At 42.9% G+C, this 23,839-nt stretch overlaps 1 protein-coding gene across 1 annotated transcript in view; it reads right to left on the minus strand.

Moving 5' to 3' along the window:
- Positions 1–23,839, minus strand: part of LOC132819666 (NACHT and WD repeat domain-containing protein 2) — a 124,265-nt gene that overhangs the window by 19,532 nt on the left and 80,894 nt on the right. Inside the window, exons 4-5 of the mRNA XM_060831295.1 lie at positions 13,474–13,677; positions 3,583–3,727 (exon numbers count right to left, since the gene is read on the minus strand). Coding sequence (XP_060687278.1) covers positions 3,583–3,727; positions 13,474–13,677 — 349 coding nt within the window. The remainder of the gene's footprint in view (positions 1–3,582; positions 3,728–13,473; positions 13,678–23,839) is intronic.

Raw genomic sequence — 23,839 nt, forward strand, 5'->3', positions numbered from 1 at the left:
TGCCCACCTCTTCCTCCGCAGCATCGGCGCCAGCCCTTGCTCCCGTGAGGAGGTTGAGCAATTCATCAAATTCACCAACACATTCCACCCTGACCTTAAATTCACCTGGACCATCTCTGACACCACCCTCCCTTTCCTGGACCTCCCCACCTCCATCAACGATGATTGACCCAACACTGACATTTTTTACAAACCCACCGACTCCCTCAGCTACCTGGATTACACCTCTTTCTACTCTATCTCCTGCAAAAATGCGATCCCTTATTCCCAATTCCTCCACGTCTACCATATCTGCTCCCAGGAGGACCAGTTCCATCTCAGAACACACCAGATGGCCTCCTTCTTTAAAGACAGCAACCACGTGGTTGAAGATGCCCTCTAACGGAGCTCATTCACATCCTGCACCTCCGCCCTCAGACCCCACCCCTTCATCCGCAACAAAGACAAAACCCTCCTGGTGCTCACCTTCTGCCCTACCAACCTCTGCCTAAATCACATCATCCGCTGACATTTCCGCCACCTCCAAACGGACCCCACCACCAGGGATATATTTCCCTCCCCATCCCTTTCCGCCTTCCGCAAAGACCATTCCTTCCGTGACTACCTGGTCAGGTTCCCGCACCCCCCCCCCCCCCAACCCCCTCCCCAACAACCCACCCTCCTCACCCGGCACTTTCCCCTGCCACCACAGGAATTCCAATACCTGCGCCCACACCTCCCCCCTCACCTCCATCCAAGGCCTCAAAGGAGCTTTCCACATCCATCAGAGTTTCACCTGCACTTTCACACATGTCCTTTATTGTATCCGTTGCTCCCGATGAGGTCTCCTCTACACTGGGGAGACCGGACGCTTTCTCGCAGAACGGTTCAGAGAACATCTCCGGGACACCCACTCCAATCAACCCCACCGCCCCGTGGCCCAACATTTCAACTCCCCCTCCCACTCTGCTGAGGACATGCAGGTCCTGGGCCTCCTTCACCGCCACTCCCTCACCACCTGCCGCCTGGAGGAAGAACGCCTCATCTTCCACCTTGGGACCCTTCAAGCACATGGCATCCATGTGGACTTCACCGGTTTCCTCATTTCCCCTCCCACCTAACCTCTGTTACAAACTTCCAGCTCAGCACTGTCCTCCTGACCTGTCCCACCTGTCAATCTTCCTTCCCATCTATCCGCTCTACCCTCCTCTCTGACCTATCACCTTCACCCCACCTCCATCCTCCTATTGCACTCTCAGCTACCTTCTCCCCAGCGACATCCTCTGCTAATATAAAGTTTCTCTATAATTTGTTAGACTTTCTATATCGTGAAGCCATGACAAAGCAAAACATTACAAGGAAGGAAAGTATAGTTGTACACAAGTGTGAGAAATGTGTGATTGCTCTATTGTGAAGGGTTAACTGTGTATGTACTTGCATGAACAGAATAATGAACTCATCTTAGACTTAGACTTAGACTTAGACTTACAGTGTGGAAACAGGCCCTTCGGCCCAACAAGTCCACACCGACCCGCCGAAGCGCAACCCACCCATACCCCCACATTTACCCCTTACCTAACACTACGGGCAATTTAGCTTGGCCAATTCACCTGACCCGCACATCTTTGTGACTGTGGGAGGAAACCGGAGCACCCGGAGGAAACCCACGCAGACACGGGGAGAACGTGCAAACTCCACACAGTCAGTCGCCTGAGTCGGGAATTGAACCCGGGTCTACAGGCGTTGTGAGGCAACAGTGCTAACCACTGTGCCACCGTGCCGCCCTAAAATGCCAATTTAATCTTGACACATTTAATGTAGTTAAATTAACCTAATGTGAGTGGGATTTTGTTTTTTGTTATTGAATTTGAATGATTGATTGTCACTTGCATTTTACAATGAATAATACAATAAAACACGGTGACTAGCTTCAACTATCACCACAATCTGGTGCCATTTTGAATAGTTTAAGAAACTAATTTAAGAATCCCCTGTCTCTGTCATGAGTCTTGAGTTGGCTCAACAGTGCCACCTGTGCCACCACGCTGCTCCACTGCCTTGCCACTGTCTGCGCCAGACCCACCATTGTAGGAGTCACCACTCTTTAGACGCTATCTTTTTGCTGTTTGACATACCTGTCTGATGCTGCCGCAAAATCCCATGCTGAACCCAAACTTGCCCATAACCGGCAGTCCCCGGCTCTGCTGCCAGTCTAGGGCAGGCTAGGCCACCACCAAGCCAAGCTTCCCACTCTGGCCACTCTCCTCCGAAATGCTGCCTTGCTGGTGCCGCCAACTTGAAGAGTCTACAGCCGCCAGAAAGTGCCTGTGACCATGATGAGGCAGCTCCCCCCTCCCACCCACCCCCATTCCGAACACAGCCTGCTCTTGCTGCTGTGCTGATATTGCCAACTAACTTGCCAAAGTAAAGAGAAAAGAAGAAAAAGAGCATAAGTGAAAAGATAAAAAACAAGTGAATGCAGATGGGAGCAGATGAGCCCCAGGCAAAAGCCTGCATGCAGCCTTGCTACTCCGTTGCCATCTTGTTAATACATTGTCTTTTTACTCGATCTGATGATGCGTCCATTCCTACATATGCACTGATAGAGGCTTCCACTGTCATGTTGTCAATTTCCCTATCCCTGAATGTTTGCCTTCCTGCTGTGGGCTTAGAGGGGTCAGAGTACATGCCAGTGTGATAAACAAACATTAAAATAAATCAGGGTGGGATGTGGAAAAATCGCAACATTTTTGTTTGCAGCCCTTAATGTGGATATACCAGCTTTGCTAAAATAGTCAAGGCTATTTTTGCTTACCTTTCTGAAAGAGAATGGTAATTCTTCCTCAAATATTTAAAAAAAACAAAGGGTGATAATTAATATGCTGTTGTGAATATATAGTTCATGGTTCAAGTAATTTAGGTTTTTTAATTAGAAGTTACAGCAGAACTGTAGAATAGGATAGATACAATTGAAACACCTAAATGGTGTTTGGTGCACTTAAAAACATATGATCACACTACTTGAAGAATTTAACAGCTAGAAGATAAGGAAATTAAATTGCTGGGCTCTAGTAATTGCTAGAACATTTACAACAAATGTAAATTCAGAAGATTACCCACATGTGTTTAGAATTAGAATAGAAGGGATGGAGCTATAAAAACAGCAGGTAGATCCCTTAGCTGGAAACGCGGCATTAGCAAAATGTGCACTCATAGTAATTCCGAGGGGATTTGAAACAGAATAGGTTAAAAGCATTCAGTAAGCACTAAGAGGATGGAATACGGATTTCAGATCATGCTACATTGTCCTGGGGGGCTGTGGAGTTTAAGAGATCTTTGATTTCAATTTATTTGGATATATGCTTGATGGGAGAAGAATTGTAGTTTGAAGGTGGGAGAGTGCTGATGAAGTTTACAGCAAGTTTATATTTGGCAACTCAATGAAAGTAAATTTGTAAATATTTTAGGTATGTTCACCAATATTGTTCATTTAAGTTTTGTAGTCTGGAAAACATGTTCCTCAATCATAATACAACTGTTTTCATTGTATCTTTAAAACACATTGTTTCACAGTGATAATGAAAAGCAAACCAAAATTCTTACCTGAGCAGAGATACTTCCTGGCCTTGCTCCTATTCATTGTCCCTCGCTGCTGCAGTACGGTTACAGCAGTTTTGAAAATGTTCTTGATCTCCTCTGATATTTTCATCCATTTCTTGTCATTGGGAGAATTTACAGATGTATGTATCTATGGAACACAGAGTGAAAATCTTATTTCTTTTTTTTGTTCATGGAGGCGTGCATTTATTCCATTCCTATTTTCCCTTTAGAAAGTCTTGGTAAATCACTTCTTGAACTGCTGGTACAGATAATCCGATAGGGAATTCCAGGATCTTGCAAGGGATGATAAAAAAGCAATAAATTTCAGTCAGGATGGTGTGTGATTCAGAGGGAAACATGTAGGTGGCGGTATTCCAATAGATCTGATGCTGAAAATGTGTTGCTGGAAAAGCGCAGCAGGTCAGGCAGCATCCAAGGAGCAGGAGAATCGACGTTTCGGGCATGAGCCCTTCTTCAGGGCTCATGCTTGAAACGTCGATTCTCCTGCTCCTTGGATGCTGCCTGACCTGCTGCGCTTTAACCAGCAACACATTTTCAGCTCTGATCTCCAGCATCTGCAGTCCTCACTTTCTCCTCAATAGATCTGATGCTCTTGTCTATCTAGATGGTCAAGACACATGGTTTGAGAGTTACTGCTAAAGCAATCTTGAAAGTTGGCATAATGAATCTTGTAAATACTACACAATGCAGCTACCGTGCAATGGTGTGACAGGAGTCAATATTTAAGAGACAGATTTGGTGCAAAATTCCCATTAATTTGTAAGAGCAACCTGCATTGCATTGGTTGATACATGAGTTGTGAAGGCATGCTTATTAACAAGAGAGAAAGTAAACTGTTGGAAAGGTTGACCAAGCCACTTACATTCATCTTCTTATGGTCAGTCAGTATAAGTTCATTAGTAATGACTGAATTCCACTTTCTGTAAAGTGAAAATGATTCTCCCAACAATGATGATGTCACAATGATTTTGCAATCGTATCAGGGTGTCTGGAGGACACGTTAACTAAAGAAAATAGCACTGAGTGAATACACACAGAAAAGACGTTTGCAGAGAAGGAAACGGGCTGCAGGTAACCTGCTTCATATTCATGAAGAAGGTTAATGAAATAATAAATTATTTGCAATTTTATGAAATAGGTTCTGTTACCTATCAACAGTTAAAATAGTACCTCAATATACTACACTACATCATGGACTTGAGTATAATGTGCGGGTCTCTGCTTTATCATTGTTTGGGTTCCAGTATAACCTAAGGAAGCTTGGACATTCCTATGAAGCTTGTCCAAAAGCTCTCGTACCAAAGAAGAACTTTAAAAGTTAAGCATATGGCCAAGCTTAACAAAGAGTGATGATGCTAGTGATATTGATTGGGATAATGTTAATGGGTAAGGATGGAGAAGAGTTTCTGAACTGTGTTTCTTGGAACTTCCTTGTACTGAGTATAATTGAAGGAAGGCATTGTTGTATCTTATGCCAGGGAATGAGATGGGCCATGTGGACCATGTGTCTGGGTGGAAGCATTTGGATAAGAGACAACTGCTGCTGGAAAGCAAGGAGTAATAGAAAGCTGAACATCTCAAGTGGCAAAGGACAAACTTATATAACATGATTCAGTATCGAGCAAGCCTAAAATGAAACTGATGGGAAAAACTAAAATGGAACAATATGATTGATGATCTTTAAGGAGGAGATGCATCAGGTACATTCCAACAAGAACAGGAGTAGGAGAACCAAATTCAAGTCTGATCCCGTGTGAGACCTGGCTTGATAGATGATATTTTAGTTTTCCTTTGGTTTACTGTAGAGGTTAGTCACTGAACATATTCACAACTGGCTGCCAATGTGCTTTTAACAAGTGAAAATAAAAATCTATTACATGCAAAAAGAAAATAAAAACAATGCGACACTATATAAAAACTATTTGAAATTATCTTGTTACAAAAGTCAGAAAGAGAGATTCAATCCTATTATCCTCATAACCACAATACACTCAAATCTCAGTGAAGAGTGATCCCTGTCACCATTTCCAATGCTCCTTCGCAGCCGGAATGGCTGCAGCCTGTTTCCTTCTCTGCAAATGTCTTTTCTGTGTGTATTCACTCAATGCTATATTCTTTAATTAACATTTCTTCCTGACACCCTGAAACAATTGCAAAATCAGTTCACTGGCAGGTTAGCATGTGTTCCTTAAAATCATGTTTTCACTAGCCTTGCAGGATGTGTCTTCCTCTCTGACACCTCACCTTCTATTTCTGGAGCTTTCCTTTTACTGACTTCAAAACTACCCAGGACCTTTTTTTAAGTCCAGGCTGCTTACAGATTGTTAGTAACAGCATTTTGGCTGTTGGGGTCCTCTTATTCCTGAAGAAACATGCATACTGCCTGATTTCGCCTGGACTGTCTTGACCTTCTGTGGTATTGAACCTCTTGTCAACAGTAATTCTTTTTGCTCTCTATTCTAACTTTGTGTTTCATAATTGAACTGTTCACTTCAAAGCACATCCTCACTTAAATGCACATACCAAAGCAAATTTCGACACACCTGATACTATTCATCAAACAAATCTAAAATTAAACTGATAACCGTATCTTCTTATATAATTCAAACTTAAAGCTGTATATTAACTTCCATTTTAGAATCCAAACTCTCAAACAATAATAATATAAAATTGTAGGTTCCTTGGAGTGTGGAGGTAGGCCATTTGGCCCATCAAGTCTACACTGACCTTCCAAAGTGCATGCCATCCAGACTTAACCCCTACCCTATCCCTGCATTTCCCATGGCTAATCCACTTAGCCTGCACTTTCTTGGACATCTCTGGACTTAATGTGGATTTTAAAAACTCATTTAAGAACATACCACATAAATGGCTGGTTAAAATTATTGCTCATTGAATAGAAGGGTCACTGCTAACTTAGAGAAAAAGTTGACCAATAACAGAATGCAATGGGTCATGGTTAATGGCTATTTTTCAGACTGGAAGATGGTAGAATATTGTATTCTCTCTAAGAATCAGTGCTTGTATCACACATATAACTGAAATATATAAATCTCTTGATGCTACCAAACTTGCTGAGGTTTGATAAGCAGTGAGGATGCTCCTGAGTGCCTGCAATAGGACAAAAATAGATGCTCGGTTTGGGCAGACAAATCATGGATGGAACTTAGTACAGAGAAGTGTGAGCGGATGCCTTTTGGCAGCAGGGATAGGAAGAGACAATAAGGACTCAAGGGTACAATTCTAAAAAGTACGCAGAGGCAGAAGGACTTAGGGATGCATGTAACTTGAAAGTGGCAAGATGCACTGAGAAAGTAGTCAGCAAAATATATGGGATCTTGGGCTTCAAAATTAGAGGCATTGAGTACAAAAGCAGGAAATTATATTTAACCTTTTACAGTGCTCTGGTTAGACCACAATTAGAGTACAGAGTCCGGATAGTGGAACCACACTTTTAGAAGGATCTCAGGGTCCTTGAGAGGGTGGAGAGGAGATTCATGAGAATAGTTCCAGGGATGGAAAATTGCAGCAACATGGACAAGCTGGAGAAGCTACAGTTGTTCTTGGAGCAAAAGAAACTTGATACAAGTATACAAAATTATGACAGGTTTGAATCAGGCAGACATATAAAAGCTGATCTCGTTATCGTGATGGTTAAGGATTAAGCAAAACTGCCTTAAGGACTGTTTGAGAGATGTAGAGGAATGTAACGTAGAAAATACTTACATAGTAAGTCGTAATGATTTGGAGCCTACTATCTGAGGTTTTTGGAAGCAAATCAAAGGAAATTGCATGAGCACTTAAAGCAAATAAACATGCAGGGCTACTGAGATAGAGGGTGTCATCTTCTGCTCACTGAGGTGGCAGATTATGGAGGTAGGAAGGGCATGTATTTAGATGGGATGTTGACATACCCAAATTCTACCACCTTCCTTCCTCATCCAGGCAGAAAGATCCATGGTTAATATTACATCCCAGCAATTAATTCCAACTGTTAAATGTCCAATTAAGGATGAGTTAAGGTCCTTGGCTCACGTTGGTGTGAAGTAATATTCTAGACAGCTGTAGGCATTCAAGCAGCTCGTTACATTGGAAGAAGGGTGTTTAGCTGGGGTTCCCTCAATTAAGTACATGATTGAAGGGCTGGGCATCAGAAGCAGTTTCCCAATGTGAGCCACACCATTGCTCTTGCTTCCAATTCCTGTCCTCGTCTTTCTGACCTCAGCCTGAGAGACATCACTACCTTGCATCATACACCTGCTTCCTGGTTCCACTGTGCTTCTGGTCTCTACAGGAGCACTTCCTCCAGCAGTCACAGCCTCCTCCATGGAGCTGCCAAGTGCAAAATGACAGCAGCTCTCGCCATGTGGAACTTCAGGGTCTAGACTCCAGGGATAGGATTGCTGATGGCCTCACCACTGCCTGGTTAGCAAGCAATTCTAAGAATCTTCCCTGGAAGAAGCAGTATGGGTCTTGCATCATCTCATGAGCCAGTGATGACACCTCAACACCCTCAGCAAGATTTCGTCTACAGTGGAGAATGTGTCTGACTGACCTGCTCTGTGGAGATTCAGTGGAACGCCGTTGTCTGAATCATCTCCTACAGTGGTATAAATGATTCTATGACAAGCGATACCTCATCAACATCTTGTAATTCATAAAATGTAGCACAACCTACTTAATAAATATGGGTTAATGATGTGACTGCTATTCTATTGCTTGTATCTCCAATATGCAAATGGGTTGAGAGAACTGGAAAGCAGACAAAATTTGATACCGGCTTTAGGAGAGATTCTCAACATTATTTTAGGGAATTGAGTAATTGGGTGTGTGGCAAAATAGAAGTTTGTCAGGAAAGGGAGACAATGTTTAAATTATTTGCTGTTGTATTTCTAAAATATTGTAAGAATACCAGGTAGCATAAATGTGGTTGATACTTGCATCACTGCTTGATGCAGAAGAAAAACATTAAGAAATAGAATGTAGATTATAGCACCATATATGTACAGTCTGGAAACAGGAAACAAAGCAAGGTGAAACTTAAGATGACAGTAAATCATAATTTATTTATATAATTCATATATTGAGAAATTATACAAACTATTTGAGGAAATGTTTGTTCTTATCATTATCTCAGTTGGAGTTCTTCCTTTCACAGCTTGATTAACAGCCTAAGGAGTTTATTTCTGTGCAGAAATGAAGTTCTAATAGTAATCTCGCTGAACTACTAAGCCAGAAGCTCTAGCAGATACTCGGTGAACATGGGTTCAAATCCCATGTTGGCAGCTGGCACACCTTGAATTCATTGAATAAATCTGGAACTTAAAAAAAACTGTCTTAATATTAGAGGCCATGAAACTATCATTGAGTGCCAAAAACACTCATCCTTAATTGGACACTTAACATTTGGAATTAATTGCTGGGATGTAATATTAACCATGGATCTTTCTGCCTGGATGAGGAAGGAAGGTGGTAGAATTTGGGTATGCCATCCTTACCTTGCCTGGCCTTTATATGACTCCAGATCCATAGTAAATGTGATTGGCTCTTCACTGCCTTCTGAAGTGGCAATGCAAGCCACTCATGTCCAGAACAATTACTGATATAAATCAAATGCAGGCGATGCCCCCATCCCAGGAAACAAAGAAAGAGGAGTAGCTGTCTTTTATAGGAAATGCACTTCTGGGAATTGAAATGTTTGGAAAGTCTTTTTTAATGGTATAAATTTTGAATTGATATTTAGATATTTATTTAATCTCAAAATAGCTCCTGGGCTCTGTCTATGATGGGAAGTGGGTGAGCTGGCCAGCTGGATGTTATGGGTGGGCACAATGAGCAAAATACTCTTGATGCTGAAAATCTTAAATAAGAAATGAAAAGCTGGAAAGAAAATACAGCATTTGTGCAGAGACATGGAGCTAACATTTCAAGCTGATGGCCTTTTATCACAATTGGCAGGAGTTACTGTTAGGTTGCAATGAAACAATAAGTGGCATAGGGGGAGGTGGAGGCATGGGCTATCATGGAGTGTAGGAATGGCCATTGGGAGTGGGTTAGGTTTTTGTGCTTGAATTGGTGGGCATTTACGGGGCATGGAGTGTGGGGCAGTGGGTGGAAGTTGAGAAGAGTGAAGACCATGTATAACACAGCAACTGAGGTCTCGGTGAACTGAGGAGAACCTTGTCATTCTGCAGCTTCTGTGCTGCCCCTTATCTTCATCTGGGAGTGAGCAGACCCAACTACATCCTGCAACTACCCTTCCTGGAGAAATATCCTGCCATTTGGAGAAATTTACCCAAAGGCTGGCAGGGCAAGCAGGGAGATGTCCTGACTCTCGCTACCCAATTCAGGAGCAAAAATCAGGGCCAAAGATTTGTAAAAGTTAACAGGCACCTACCTGGGGAGTAATTTAACCTTTACTGTGTTTACTTGTGGGATGTGGGCATCGCTGGCTGGGCAAATATTTATTTGCCTATCCCTAATGGCCCTTGAGAAGGTGGTGGAGAGCTGCCTTCTTAAATCGCTGCAGTCCAGTGCTGTGGGTTGACCCACAATGCCCTTAGTGAGGGAATCCTGGGATTTTGACCCAGCGACAGTGAAGGTACAGCAATATATTTCAAGTCCAGATGGTGAGCGGCTTGGACGGTCCAATTCAATGTCTCATGAGCTATACAAGGGCACGTGACTATCATTATTTGCCAACATCCTCTTCTTTGCAGTGATACCTTTATGAATGGTGTGGGAAGTGGCTGTTAAGGTATCAATAATCATAAAGCACTTACAATCTTATGTTTGTGTGATATGGCTTGCACTGCATTCATCGGGATAAGATTTCTATGTCAAAGGTTCATGTGGAGGCCTTCCAGTGGCGCTTCTCTTTGCAGTCTTCCATGTTCCACTACATGGAGGAATATGCTAAATCATCAAGGGCTAGTTACTGGGGGACAAGGGCTAGTGTCTGAAACAATGGCTGATGACTCTATCACGCACTCCTTGACTGAGCCTGAGTGTAGATACAATAAAGCACATTCTTCCACCAGGGCCGTGGTGGAGCAGATGACAGGCTTGCTAATTCTGAGGCTCCAGTGCTTGCAATGATTTGACAGGGGAGAAGGTGGGGATGGGGTCTTGCAATACAGTGCATAACTGAAGCAGGCAAAGAGAGGATATGATGGATTGTAAAGAGCTGTAAGAGTGGCAGCAGCCTTCCAAGGAAGAAGATGAGGTCATTGAACAAGAGGAGCATTGCTGCCAACATGTTAGAGTACTGCATTGTCAGGCATAACAAGCCAGACAAGAGTTAATAGACACCGTGTTCCAATAGACTTGAGCTGGGTGCAGTGATTAGTCATTGAGTATAAATCTGTTATTGGTTTAAAGGAGAGCAGTCCATGTCTGTTTCTAGATGCAAGTGTAGCCCATATTTGTTTTTATCTTACTTCTGCTGCTGCTGAATAGAAGTGAATCTTTTCAACAGCTTTCGAATATGTGCTTGTCCCACACTGAACAATGAGGAGATATTAGGGTACACTCAGCATTAGGGATTGAGCCACATTCCCTTAGACAGGGCTCTAAGATGGGATGACACTGAAGTTGAGCAACCTGTGTAGCTCAGTCCCTAAACAGCAAATGAATTTGAATGTGCACTCGTATTTGCAATGAAGTGCCAGCCATGTCACCTATGTACCCTGAGAAGTGTTCCTTTTTTGTTCCCTCCCACTATGCGCACAGTGAAGGAGAGCACCAACATGACAGACCTGGTCCACGGCTGGCATGGGGAAACCAGGGAGGTCACAGCAACGGCAAGTACTCTGGCAAGAGGGACAATATGATGAGCTGAGGTGAGTTTCTGAGAATAGCAGTAGGAATCTTGGTCAGGCTCACATTGAAAAACCTGCCGTGAAACATGCCAAAACTGATGCTTAGCTGATTTCTGGCAAAATTTAGCTCCATGCTTTGACCTTCTCTTGCTTGCTATTGATCCAGCACATGTCTCTCTCAAGTAAGTTAAACTGTCCTCTTGACAGGGATTCGTTTGCTTTACGTTAAGTGATGCTTTCAGCAGTCTTTGATGCTATCATGAAAGAAAACATTGAGGGTTGCCTTAGGCGCTTTAGCAAGATTTAAAACTGTAGACCACACATTTCATCTGTACATAACTTGCATGCTGGTTGTTCGAGCATGACAGGCCTCATCAGTGCAATATCTTCTAGTGCTGTGTGCCATGTCATGTTCATGATAACTGTCTAATAGGCAATTGCTCATCAGGGGTTGATTAATTCAATGGACTGCTTTATTTTCTTTTCTGAAATTAATTTCCTTCAATCCTTCTCCCAAACCATCTCAATCATTATTTCAAAAATAACATGGATTTCTTTCCCACAAGGACCATCTGTCTGATCAGCTGTCTTTTCTTTATTGTTCTGTAAAGAAAAGCCAGGGAACCATAAACCCGTGAGCCTGACATTTATGGTGGGTGAGTTGTTGGAGGGGATCCTGAGGGATAGGATTTATGTATTTGGAAAGGCACGGATTGATTGGGGTAGTCAACATGGCTTTGTACGGAGGAAATTGAGCGTCACTAACGTGATGAAGTTTTTTGAAGAAGTAACAAAGAGAATTGATGAAGGCAGAGCGCTGGACATGATCTATATCGACTTGAGTAAGGTATACAACAAGGTTCTGCGTGGTAGACTGGTTAACAAGGTTAGATCACATGGAACACAGGGAGAACTTACCATTTGGATACAGAACTGGGTCCAAGGGAGAACTCATAGGGTGGTGGTGGAGGGTTGTTTTTCAGTCTGGATGCCTGCGACCAGTGGTGTGCCACAAGGATTGGTGTTGGGCTCAGCACTTTTCTTCATTTACAGAAATGATTTGGATGTGAACATACGGGTATGGTTAGTGAGTTTGCAGATGACACAAAAACTGGTGTGTCGTGGACAGCAAAGAAGATTGCAATGGTTCTTGATCAGAGGAGTGGAGGAGTGGCAGATGGAGTTTAATTTAGATAAATGTGAAGTTCTGCATTTTGGGAAAGCAAATCAGGGCAGGACCAATATACTTAATGGTAAGGTCTTGGGGAGCATTGGAGTACAGGTTCATAGTTCCTTGAAAGTGGAGTCCCAGGCAGACAGGGTACTGAAGAAGGCATTTGGTATGCTTGCCTTTATTGGACAGAGCATTGAGTATAGGAGTTGGGAGGTCATGTTGCAGCTGTACAGGACATTGGTTGGGCAACTTTTTGAATACTGCATTCAATTCTGATCTTTCTAATATAGGAAGAATGTTGTGAAACTTGAAAGAGTTCAGAAAGATTTACAAGGATGTTGCCAGGTTTGGAAAGTTTGGTTATAGAGAGAGGCTGAATAGACTGGGACTGTTTTCTTTGGAGTGTCAAAGGCTGAGGGGTGACCTTATGGAAGCTTATAAATTCATGTGTGGCTTGGATAGGGTGAATAGCAAAGGTCGTTTCTTCAGGGCAGGGGAATCCAAAACTAGAGGGCAGAGGTTTAAAGTGAGAGAGGCAAGATTAAAGGGATCTGAGGGGCAACCTTTACACACAGAGGATAGTGTGTTTATGGAATGAGCTGCCAGAGGAAGTGGTAGAGACTGGTGTAATTATAACATTTAAAAGGCATCTGAATGGGTACATGAATAGGAAGGATATGGGTCAAATGCCGGAAAATGGGACTAGATTAAATTAGGATATCCGGTCGACATGGATGAGTTGGACCAAAGGTTCTGTTTCCTTGCTGCACATCTCTGTGACTCTGAGTTACTTCCAAACAATTCAAAAAAGAATTCTGAAAATATGATAAGGGATTAAATCAAAATACTGTGAACACTTAGAATGTTTTAAAACTGTACCGTATTCTGGAAATTTTTCAGCATTTCAGACTTGGGTTTGAGGTAGTATGTTGGTGGAACGGAGTTTTCATCCCTACAATAAGAGTCCTCCAGGATTTTTGTGTCCAGTTGTGCCTCTACAGCAGCATCCAGAATCATTTCAAATTCAGAAGTCTCAACCTCCCCAGGTAGCCGAATGCTGCCATATTTTTCACCAAACAGACCCTACGAACCAACAAACGTATCATTGTGTTAACATTGTGACATCTAGACCACCAAAGCTGATCAGAAGTAAAGCTGATGAAATCATTCAATTTCCTTTTGATGAATTTTAACTTTTATGGATTCATTATAATTTACTGAAGGCTCTGATATTTAATACTTCCTTACAACTAGGGACTAATTTTCCAATATAAACTCATAGAACATAATAACTAGGAGCAGGGGTAAACCATTTCCTCTGAATGACTCTATCCTTTTATATTTTCATATACTGAGGCAGATCTCTAGTCACCATCTGAGCATTAATTTGATGAGTGGATCAGCCAAACTTCAGAATTTCCGATTCCCATTCCAGTAAAATCAATGGGATGAGAGTTGAGCATTGATTGGCTCCCCAGATTACTGTCTAAATACTGAGGTCAAACATTTACCTCAATATTGTTATGCTCACTGTAGATATGGATAACATTTAAAAAGTAAATTTGAATTTTTTATTTGGGAGCTGAAACGATGACAAAACCAGCTTTCGTATTTAAGACACTTACTGAAACAACCAGATTAAAAGCACTATTGACAAAAAAAAACTACTTTTGAGATAACATGTAACATAAAAGGCAGAAAAGAACTTTGCTCTTTTACATTTAACATGACTGCAAAACTGAATTCACAGATATACTTTATAATATTCGTGAAGAAGTTATTCAATTCTCTAGGAACTCCAGACAGCTGGTGGAACAGCGGTAATGTCATTGGACTTGTCATCCAGGACCCCAGGTTAATGTTCTGGTGACATGTGATTGATTCAGACTATGGCATGTGGTAAAATTTGAAACCTAATAAGAAAATGAGAATTAATATGTAGCATAATGGCAACCATTTTACCACTGCTGAATGTCATTAAAAATCCAATTAGTTCACTAATGCTCTCTGTGAAAGGTATCTGATATCCTTAGCTTGTCTGGCCAACATAAGGGAACAGAACCCCAGCAATGTGGTTGAGCCTTAACTGTCTTCTAAAATAGCCTAGAAAACCACTCGTTTTTTAATACCTCACTTTATGAAGTTCAAGATCCCAAATGAATTGCTAATTACTCATTCAATATGTCCTCTCACCTTGAAAGCCTTTGAAGTAGTTGAAAACCAGTTTTGTTATTGGCTGAACAGGGGGATGGGAACCTGAGGTGTAGTTACAGTGCACAGGAGAATGAGAGTAGGGAGGACAAGGACAGGGTTTCAGGGTCACAGGAACGTGCTGGCAGACAGCAAAATGGTTTGAAGTGTGTCTATTTCAATGCCAGAAGTATCCGAAATAAGGTAGGTGATGGATAGGTACCTAGGACTTCGATGTTGTGGCCACTTTGGAGACATGGATTGAGCAGGGTGAGGAATGGATGTTCCAAGTTCCAGGGTTTAGATCTTTCATTAAGAACAGGCAAGGTGGTAAAAGAGGGGGAGGCGTGGCCTTGTTAGCCAAGGAAAGTATAATGATGGCTGAGAGAACTTTTGACGAGGACTCGTTTACTGAGGTAGTGTGGGCTGAGGTTAGGAACAGGAGAGGAGAGGTCACACTGCTTGGAGTTTTTTATACGCCTCCACAGAGTTCCAGGGAGGTGGAAGAGAGGATTGGCAAAATTATTCTGGGTAGGAGTGAAAGGAACTGGGTGGTCATTATGGGGGACTTAAACTTCCCCAACATTGACTGGAAATGCTATAACTCTAGTACGTTGGACGGATTTTGTCCAATGTGTACAGGAGAGTTTCCTGACGCAGTATGTTGAAGGGCCGACAAGAGGGGAGGCCACACTGGATCTGGTACTTGGTAATGAACCAGGCCAGGTGTTTGATTTAGTTGTAGATGAGCACTTTGGACAGAATGACCTTAATTCAGTTACGTTTAGTTTAGCGATGGAAAGGGATAGGTACTTGCCACATGTTAAGAGTTATCGATGGGGCAAAGGCAATTATAATGCGTTTAGGCAAGAATTAGGATGCATAGAATGGGGTAGCAAAATGCAGGGGATGCAAACAGTGCAAATGTGGAGCTGGTTTAAGGAACAGATATTGTGTCCTTGATAGATATGTCCCTGTCAGGCAGGGAGGCAGTGATAAAGTAAGGGAACCGTGGTTTACTACAGAAATTGCATCTCTTGTTAAGCAGAAGAAGGAGGTTATGTGTTGATGAGGCAAGATGCTTCAGATGAGGCGATGGAGAGTTGCAGATCAGCTCGGAAGGATTTAAAGAGAGAGTTATGAAGAACAAAGAGAGGACAGGAGCAGATAATATTCTTTAGAATAAAGGAGAACCCCAAAGCTTTCTATAGGTACGAGAAGAATAAAAGGATGATTAGAGTAGGAATAAGGCCAGTCAAAGACAGAAGTGGGATGTTGAGTGTGGATTCTGTGGAGATTAGAGAGGGGCTAAATGAACATTTCTCATCAGTTTTCACTCAGGAAAAGGAGAATATCGTACAGGAGAAGAATGAGGTACGAGATATTAGAATAGAAAGGTTCGAGGTTAGTTATGAACCGGTGTTATCAATTCTTGAAGGAGTGAAGGTAGACAACTCCCCTGGGCCGCATGGGATTTATGAGGATCTGGCTCTGATATTTGAGTTGTCATTGCCTACAGGTTTAGTACCAGAGGACTGGAGGATTGCAAACATTGTGCCCTTGTTCAAGATGACCCAGGTAATTATAGATTAGTGGGCTTTACTTCTGGAGGAAAGATTTTGGAAAGGATTATAAGAGAGAAGATTTATGAGCAATTAGCAAGCAACAATTTGATTTCAGATAGTCAACATGGTTTTGTCAAGGGCAGGTTGTGTCTCACAAACCTCATTGAAGTTTTTGAGAAGGTGACCAAGCATGTAGATGAGGATAGGGCAGTTGATGTGGTAAGGTTCCACATGGTAGGCTGTTGGAGAAAATGCAGAGGCATGGAATTGAGGGTGATTTAGCAGTTTGGATTAGAGAGTGGCTTTCTGAAAGAAAGCAGCGAGTGATGGTTGATGGAAAATATTCAGCCTGGAGTCCGATTACTAGTGGTGTGTCACAAGGATCTGTTTTGGGACCACTGCTGTTTGTCATGTTTATAAATGACTTAGACGCATGCATAGGTGGATGGATTAGTAAATTTGCGGATGACACTAAATACAGTGGAGTGGTGGACAGTTTGGAAGAATGTTACAGGTTGCAGGGGGACTTGGATAAACTGCAGAATTGGGCTGAGAGGTGGCAAATGGAGTTCAATGCAGCTAAATGTGAGGTGATGCACTTTGGGAAGAATAACAGGAAGGTAGAGCACTGGGCCAATGGAAAGATTCTTGGTAGTGTGGATGTGCAGAGGGATCTTGAAGTCCATGTACATAGACCCCTGAAAGTTGCCACCCAGGTTGACAGTGCTGTTAAGAAGGCTTACAGTGTGTTAGGTTTCATTTGTAGAGGGAATGAGCTCTGGAGCTGCAATATAATGCTACAACTATACAAAACGCTAGTGCGGCCACACTTGGAATATTGTGTACAATTCTGGTCGCCATATTTCGGAAAGGATGTGGAAGCATTGTACAAGGTACAGAAGAGATTTACCAAGAGATTGCCTGGTCTGGAGGAAAGGTCTTATGAGGAAAAGGCTGAGAGACTTGGGTCAGTTCTCACTGGAAAGAAGAAGGCTCAGAGGGGATTTGATGAGACATACAAGATGCTCAGAGGATTAGATAGGATAGACAGTGAAAGTCTTTTTCCTAGGATGATAACGTCAGCTTGTACGAGGGGGCTTAACTACAAAATGAGGGGTGATAGATTTAAGGCAGATGTCAGAGGCAGGTTCTTTACTCAGAAAGTGGTAAAGGCGTGGAATGTCCTACCTGCCAATGTAGTTAACTCAGCCACATTAGGGAGATTTAAAGAATCTTTAGATAAGCACATTGGATAGTGTAGGTAAACAAGCTGAGAATAATTCACAGGTCAGTGCAACATGGAAGGCTGAAGGGCCTGTTCTGCACTGTATTGTTCTATGTTCTATGAACATATACTTTTTTTGACTCAGTGCTAGAGGGCTGCTCTTTGTGAGATCTGGCAAGATTTCTCACCATATCTTATCAAATCCGACTCATTAACTGCATACCCTGCCCCTGTAGCATCTCTCTTTTCCATTCCAAGCCCCATATCACCATGCACTACTCCTGGAACAACTTGCAACTCAACTGATGACCAGCATCGCTTGTGCCTATGCCATTGTTGAAAGGCTATTGTGTATCTAGTCAAACACTGGTGCCCTACTTGGTAGCAGACAAACAAGGTGAAGGAGAATGTGTCACTGTGATTTTCCAACCAAGACTTGGTGGAGGTGCTGATGCAGAGGAGGGGCATTCTTTTCCCACATGACTAGCTGCGGAGGCTGCATTGCTACCCAGGTCAGTACAGTCTCCACAGTGTGGAGGGACAGCCAGCAGTGCTGGAAAAAGGTCAATATTCTTCTCCAATCCTCCACGGCACACTCTTCTCAGCCAACTCACACTCACTCTCCCTCTGCCCCTGCATCTATCTTTCATCAAGGCTCATGCTCTGCCACTCTCACTATTGCCTGCATCATCTTTCTTTCTTCACTCTCACCCACCCCAGTCTCTCAGACCAGTAGGCCTGTACAACCTTTGTGGGCGGCACGGTGGCACAGTGGTTAGCACTGCTGCCTCACAGCGCCTGAGACCCGGGTTCAATTCCCGACTCAGGCGACTGACTGTGTGGAGTTTGCACGTTCTCCCCGTGTCTGCGTGGGTTTTCTCCAGGTGCTCCGGTTTCCTCCCACATTCCAAAGATGTGCGGGTCAGGTGAATTGGCCATGCTAAATTGCCCCTAGTGTTAGGTAAGGGGTAAATGTAGGGGTATGGGTGGGTTGCGCTTTGGCGGTCGGTGTGGACTTGTTGGGCCGAAGGGCCTGTTTCCACACTGTAAGTAATCTAATCTAAAACCTCTGTGTTGCCTACTCACTCTCTTGGAAAACCTCATCACCTTTTCACTACCTGTAGCAACACTAACAACTGTCCCATATAATTATACCTCACTCAATCCCTTCCTTTCTCTCACTCATTCCAGGAGAAGACAGGGCACAATAGGGCACAAAGCACAACGACTAACAGAATGTTGCCTGACTTCAGACTCCTCATCCAATACGTGGGTAGAATCCAGCCCATCACAGGACATGTTCTGCCAAGCGACTATATACCATTCTTCATACCATTAAAACTCTCACAGTAACCCTGTTGAGTGCCATTCATCGGACACCACTTCTAATCATTGGCTGCGATACCTTCTCTCTCCTCTATCTTGCAGGTCCCAGTAGGGTGTCCCCAACTTTGAGGGAGAAACAACCTGCATTAACAGATGCATCTCCTTGATCCCAGAAGAGCAGAATACTGAGGCCATGGAAGAAACATGAGCAACATTGCTGCCTACAACACCAAACTGCATCCACCCCTCCAAACACCTCTACCCTGCCCCCACCCCCCAACACACCAGGTCAGGTGCTGACAGCTTTGAGGGAACATTAGCGTTAGAAAGTTGGGGAGCACAATCTGGAGAGCACTTCAATGCAATAGCTTCATAGCTGGCCAAGGCAGAAATGCTCCAGGCAGGAGAGAACCCAGTGTGTTGGCAATCAGAGAGTCCATCCACATGCAGAGCATTAGCAGACAACTATGTGGAAGGCCCAGAACATCCAGATCTCCCTCGTCATAGCCCTGTCCAAAGTTCTGGGAGGCTTTGCATCTCCCCAGGTTCCAACCTAACTATCCACATGAGCCTGCCCCTACCCACCTTTCCCATCCAGCCCTTGGCAATAAGCTGAGCATGCTGGGTGTGCTCATACACAGTCCTCCACCCTTAAAGCCCGGTTGTTCCTGACCATGGACAAACCCCCGCTCTCCCTCCCATATTACTGGTGGATGGCATGGTGGCTCAGTGGTTAGCATTGCTGCCTCCCAGCGACAGGGACTCTGGTTCGATTACCGCCTTGGGCAACTGTCTATGTGGAATTTGCACATTCTCCCTGAATTTACTCCAGGTGCTCTGGTTTCCTCCCACAGTCCAAAGATGTGCAGGTGAATTGGTCATGCTAAATTGCCCATAGTGTTCAGGGATGTATAGATTAGGTGCATTAGTCAGGGGTAAATGTAGAGTAATAGGGTAGGGGAATGGGTCTGCGTGGGTTACTCTTTGGAGGGTCAGTGTGGACTTGCTGGGAAGAATGGCCTGTTTCCACACTGTAGGGATTCTATAAAAGTACCCTGTTGCCATCAGTACTGTTCTCTATTGGTCCCTGACAACATCTGTTGCCTCCTTCACAATCATGAATAGATTCTTGAATCTCCTTCCCAAGGCATTGTCCCCACCCTCCCCAACACCACCCCGTCCTCCCCCTCCACTTGTTTCCTACATCTGCCTTTTCCTTTAATTTCTCTGGATGTATCCAATGGACAGAGAGATCCCACCCTTTGACTAACTTAACCAGACATCCCCAGATAAGACCAGATTCTTGACCACTGCCTTTACGTCATCCAGACTCACTAGTCCTACTGCTTGGACTGGCCGCTGTGGAGCCGCAGGATGGACCATGATCCACTTCCTGGACTGCCGAAACACAGACCTACTGACTGATAGCTGGTCACCTAACCATGACCAATCCTCTGGCCTGGTACGAGAAGCAGCCCATCACTTAATCTGCTGGGACCCCCTGACTGGTGGTGTCTCCATGGCCTTCAGTGAGGACATTGAGACATGTCTGTTTGCTCTCTGCACATGCAGTGTGCATTGTGTAAGTAGATGGCGATGGTGCTGCTATGAGATTGGCGTTGCACTCTGCTGTACATCCTTGACTGAGAACTGCTGACCAACAACACAAATTGTCTGGTTGTCTAAGATTAATTGGCACAACAAGGCAAGGCATGAATGCTACAAGCATGCTGAAAGGCACTAAGTGAGTGAGCATTGAATATGCAAGTGAGGAGTCTTGAGATGGAGCTTGGTGCAATCTATGAATTGAGGTGTCTGTCTATGCGTGTGAAGTGTCCCTTACAGCATTCTTTCCCTGCAGGTCTGTGTTCTGAAGTGTCCTGCAAGTGGTTAAGAGAGGTGCCAAGAAGATCTTGACTGGTTGGCAATGTTGGATGCCAATGTTTGGGGACAAGAGGCGCATGCAGCTGATAGCTGTGGATCGTGTGTTGAGATGCTGTTTGGTGCTGAGCAATTTGGAGACTCCTTACAACCAGAACAGCTGAAGTCACCAGGTATCTATCGGACTTCCAAGATATCTAGCTTGTTAGCTGCATTTGGTAAGACAGGATGCTAAATATTGCTGAGGCAAGTTGTGCCATTAACAAAGGCATTTAACAAGGTACACTTCCCTCTCACTGACAACTCATTTTTATTTAGTGAGAAACGTGCCTCACCGCTCGATTGATATATAAAAATGCAGTGAGTTGCTCCCTACAACAAGCTAGATGTCTCACACAATTCTACCACAAATCTCCTCATAGTCCATAACCTTCAGGCCCCTTTAAGATTCTGTTCTGTAATTCCTGAAGCCAAGTGCCTCACAAGAAAGATGCAATTATCTGAATTAACCAGTCATGTATCCAAAATTATTTTATTTCAATATGCATTTACTTTCTTGCTGAACTAAAATTGTTCAGTACTGATGGTGTAGGAATTAATAAACTGCTATTTGAATTATGAACGCTTTACAAGCTGTTCAAGTACATAGCATCTTATACTCGATGATGTATTCTTAGTTGAAAACCGATAAGCAGAGCCATTGATTTATAATAACTTAATAATTCCGATTCTATTATTAATGTGTAGCTTTGGGCATATTTTATTGCTGTTTGGGCTATTGTTTTGCATGATTTAGACTTCTATAGTTCGGTTCAGTTGTTTTGTTAATTGAGTAATTCAAAGTCTCTTTTCATTATATGAAAGATTTTAGAATATGCTGGTATTTTTAATTATATTTAATTTTCCGCAAATCCATCAATGTTTATTTATTGTCTTCTTATCTGTGATTAAAAAAGGTATTCCACAAACATTCCACTAGATGGCAACCCAAGCAGACCTTTTAAATGGTGCACCACTTGACCAATGGCATCTTTTGCTGGTACATGAAAACGATAGATTCAAAAGCAAGCAAAAGGCTGGTGGAATACATTTATTAATGTCGAGTGTAACAGGAGCTCGGGACTACCATTCATCAAATTAGATGCATCAATAAAAATGGATTTTTTCTGTTGGCAGAATTCCAACATGATTAACTGTTCTGTTTAATGAAAATTGCAGTAAAAATTAAGGAGTTGAAATTACATTAACTGTAATCTCTGAAATTGTTCAGAGGTCTAAAAAGCACCAGACAAGTCAGATTTGAACACTTCATGCTGCGTGACTTATCTTGGATGAGGAAATTCAGACTGTGACACTTCTTCTGTTAATTAAATGATACCTTGTGTACAACCTCAGGTTTTGCTTGAAGGAACAACCTATACCGCAACACCAAATTCAAAATCAAACATGAAACAAGAATTATAATAACTACCCCCTAGTTTTTAAGAAGAGTTTGTTTAACCAGTTAGGTGAATGTTCTTCAGTGTTGCAGATACAATGCTTCATATTCCAACAGCGCTGAACGTTTATCCCTGTCATGTGCTATAGGCCAGGCAGTAAGAAGCTGAGTCCACTGATGCAAGATTGGCTTAATTAACACAGAGGAAGTGTTCACATCAATTAATTACCTTGTCATGGCCCAGGCAAGTGAGGTAGGGAAGTAAGCTTGAGCACAGTGTGATAAATAAGGGAGTTTCTCAGATTATTGTCCCTTCATCTTAAACAGACTGCAAATGCTCATGAATATATTTGAAATTTTGGTCTCTCACTTGATATTCAAATATGAATGAGATAACAATGCAGGATTACAGTTAATGGATCTCCAGAGTGGTTTTGAAGAACAGGTGATCAATGTTAATGACAGGTAATTTCCAGGTAAACCACTAGAGCTTGTAGCTACAGGAGATCTGCAGCCTGGCCCCATCCTCACACATCACTGCAGCTCATTTGCAAACTCTTTCATATCCTTCATCTAATTACGCTGAGATTGATGCCTCTGTTACTCTCCAGTCTGCCCTCTGGAAGAGAACCCTGCAACTTTTTCTGATTGAATCAGCAAAAACGTACTACTTTCTTTTCTGGATCTCATTCATCAGCATTCTTCCTGCTTTTCCCTGGAGCGTCGGAGGCTTAGGGGTGACCTCATAGAGGTTTATAAAATACTGAGGGGCATGGATTGGACAAATAGACAGTCTCTTCCATCGTGTGGGGGAGTCCAGAACTAGACAGCATAGGTTTAGGGTGAGAGGGGAAAGATATAAAAGGGACCTAAGGGGCAACTTTTTTTACGGAGAGGGCTGTACGTGTATGGAATGAGCTGCCAGAGGAAGTGGTGGGAGCTCGTACAATTACCACATTTAAAAGGCATATGGATGGGTACATGAGTAGGAAGGGTTTGGAAAAATATGGGCCAAGTGCTGGCAAGTGGGAATAGATTAGGTTGGAATCTGGTCAGCATGGATGAGTTGGAACGAAGGGTCTGTTTCTGTGCTGTACATCTCTATGACTCAATTTTACAATTTCAAATACCTTTTTTTTGGCTTATGGTCTGTAAATTCATCAGTGTTTGATTTTTGCAATGGTTTGGAGATGCAGGTGTTGGACAGGGGTATATAAAGTTAAAAATCACATAACACTAGGTTATAGTCCAACTGGTTTAATTGGAAGCACTAGCTTTCGGAGCGCTGCTCCTTCATCAGGTGGATGTGGAGGACACACTTGTAAGATACAGAATTTATAGCAAAAGTTTAGTGTGATGGAACTGAAATTATACATTGAAAAATACCTTGATTGTTTGTTAAGTCTCTCATCTGTTAGAATGACCAGGATAGTTTCACTTCTTTCATACGTAAATCACAAAACATTTTTTAAAAAATTTACATTCTCAAGTGAACTTTAACAATTGGTGTCAGCCCAGATAATGTATTGGGTATTAGCACCTCTGTGTGCTGCTGTCTGTGCCGTAATGTTTCGACTGATTCTAATCTAAAAATGAATTAACAGAACCTTACATGGGTTC

The sequence above is a fragment of the Hemiscyllium ocellatum genome, chromosome 1 (assembly GCF_020745735.1).
Source record: "Hemiscyllium ocellatum isolate sHemOce1 chromosome 1, sHemOce1.pat.X.cur, whole genome shotgun sequence".
In the NCBI taxonomy this organism is placed as follows: domain Eukaryota; kingdom Metazoa; phylum Chordata; class Chondrichthyes; order Orectolobiformes; family Hemiscylliidae; genus Hemiscyllium; species Hemiscyllium ocellatum.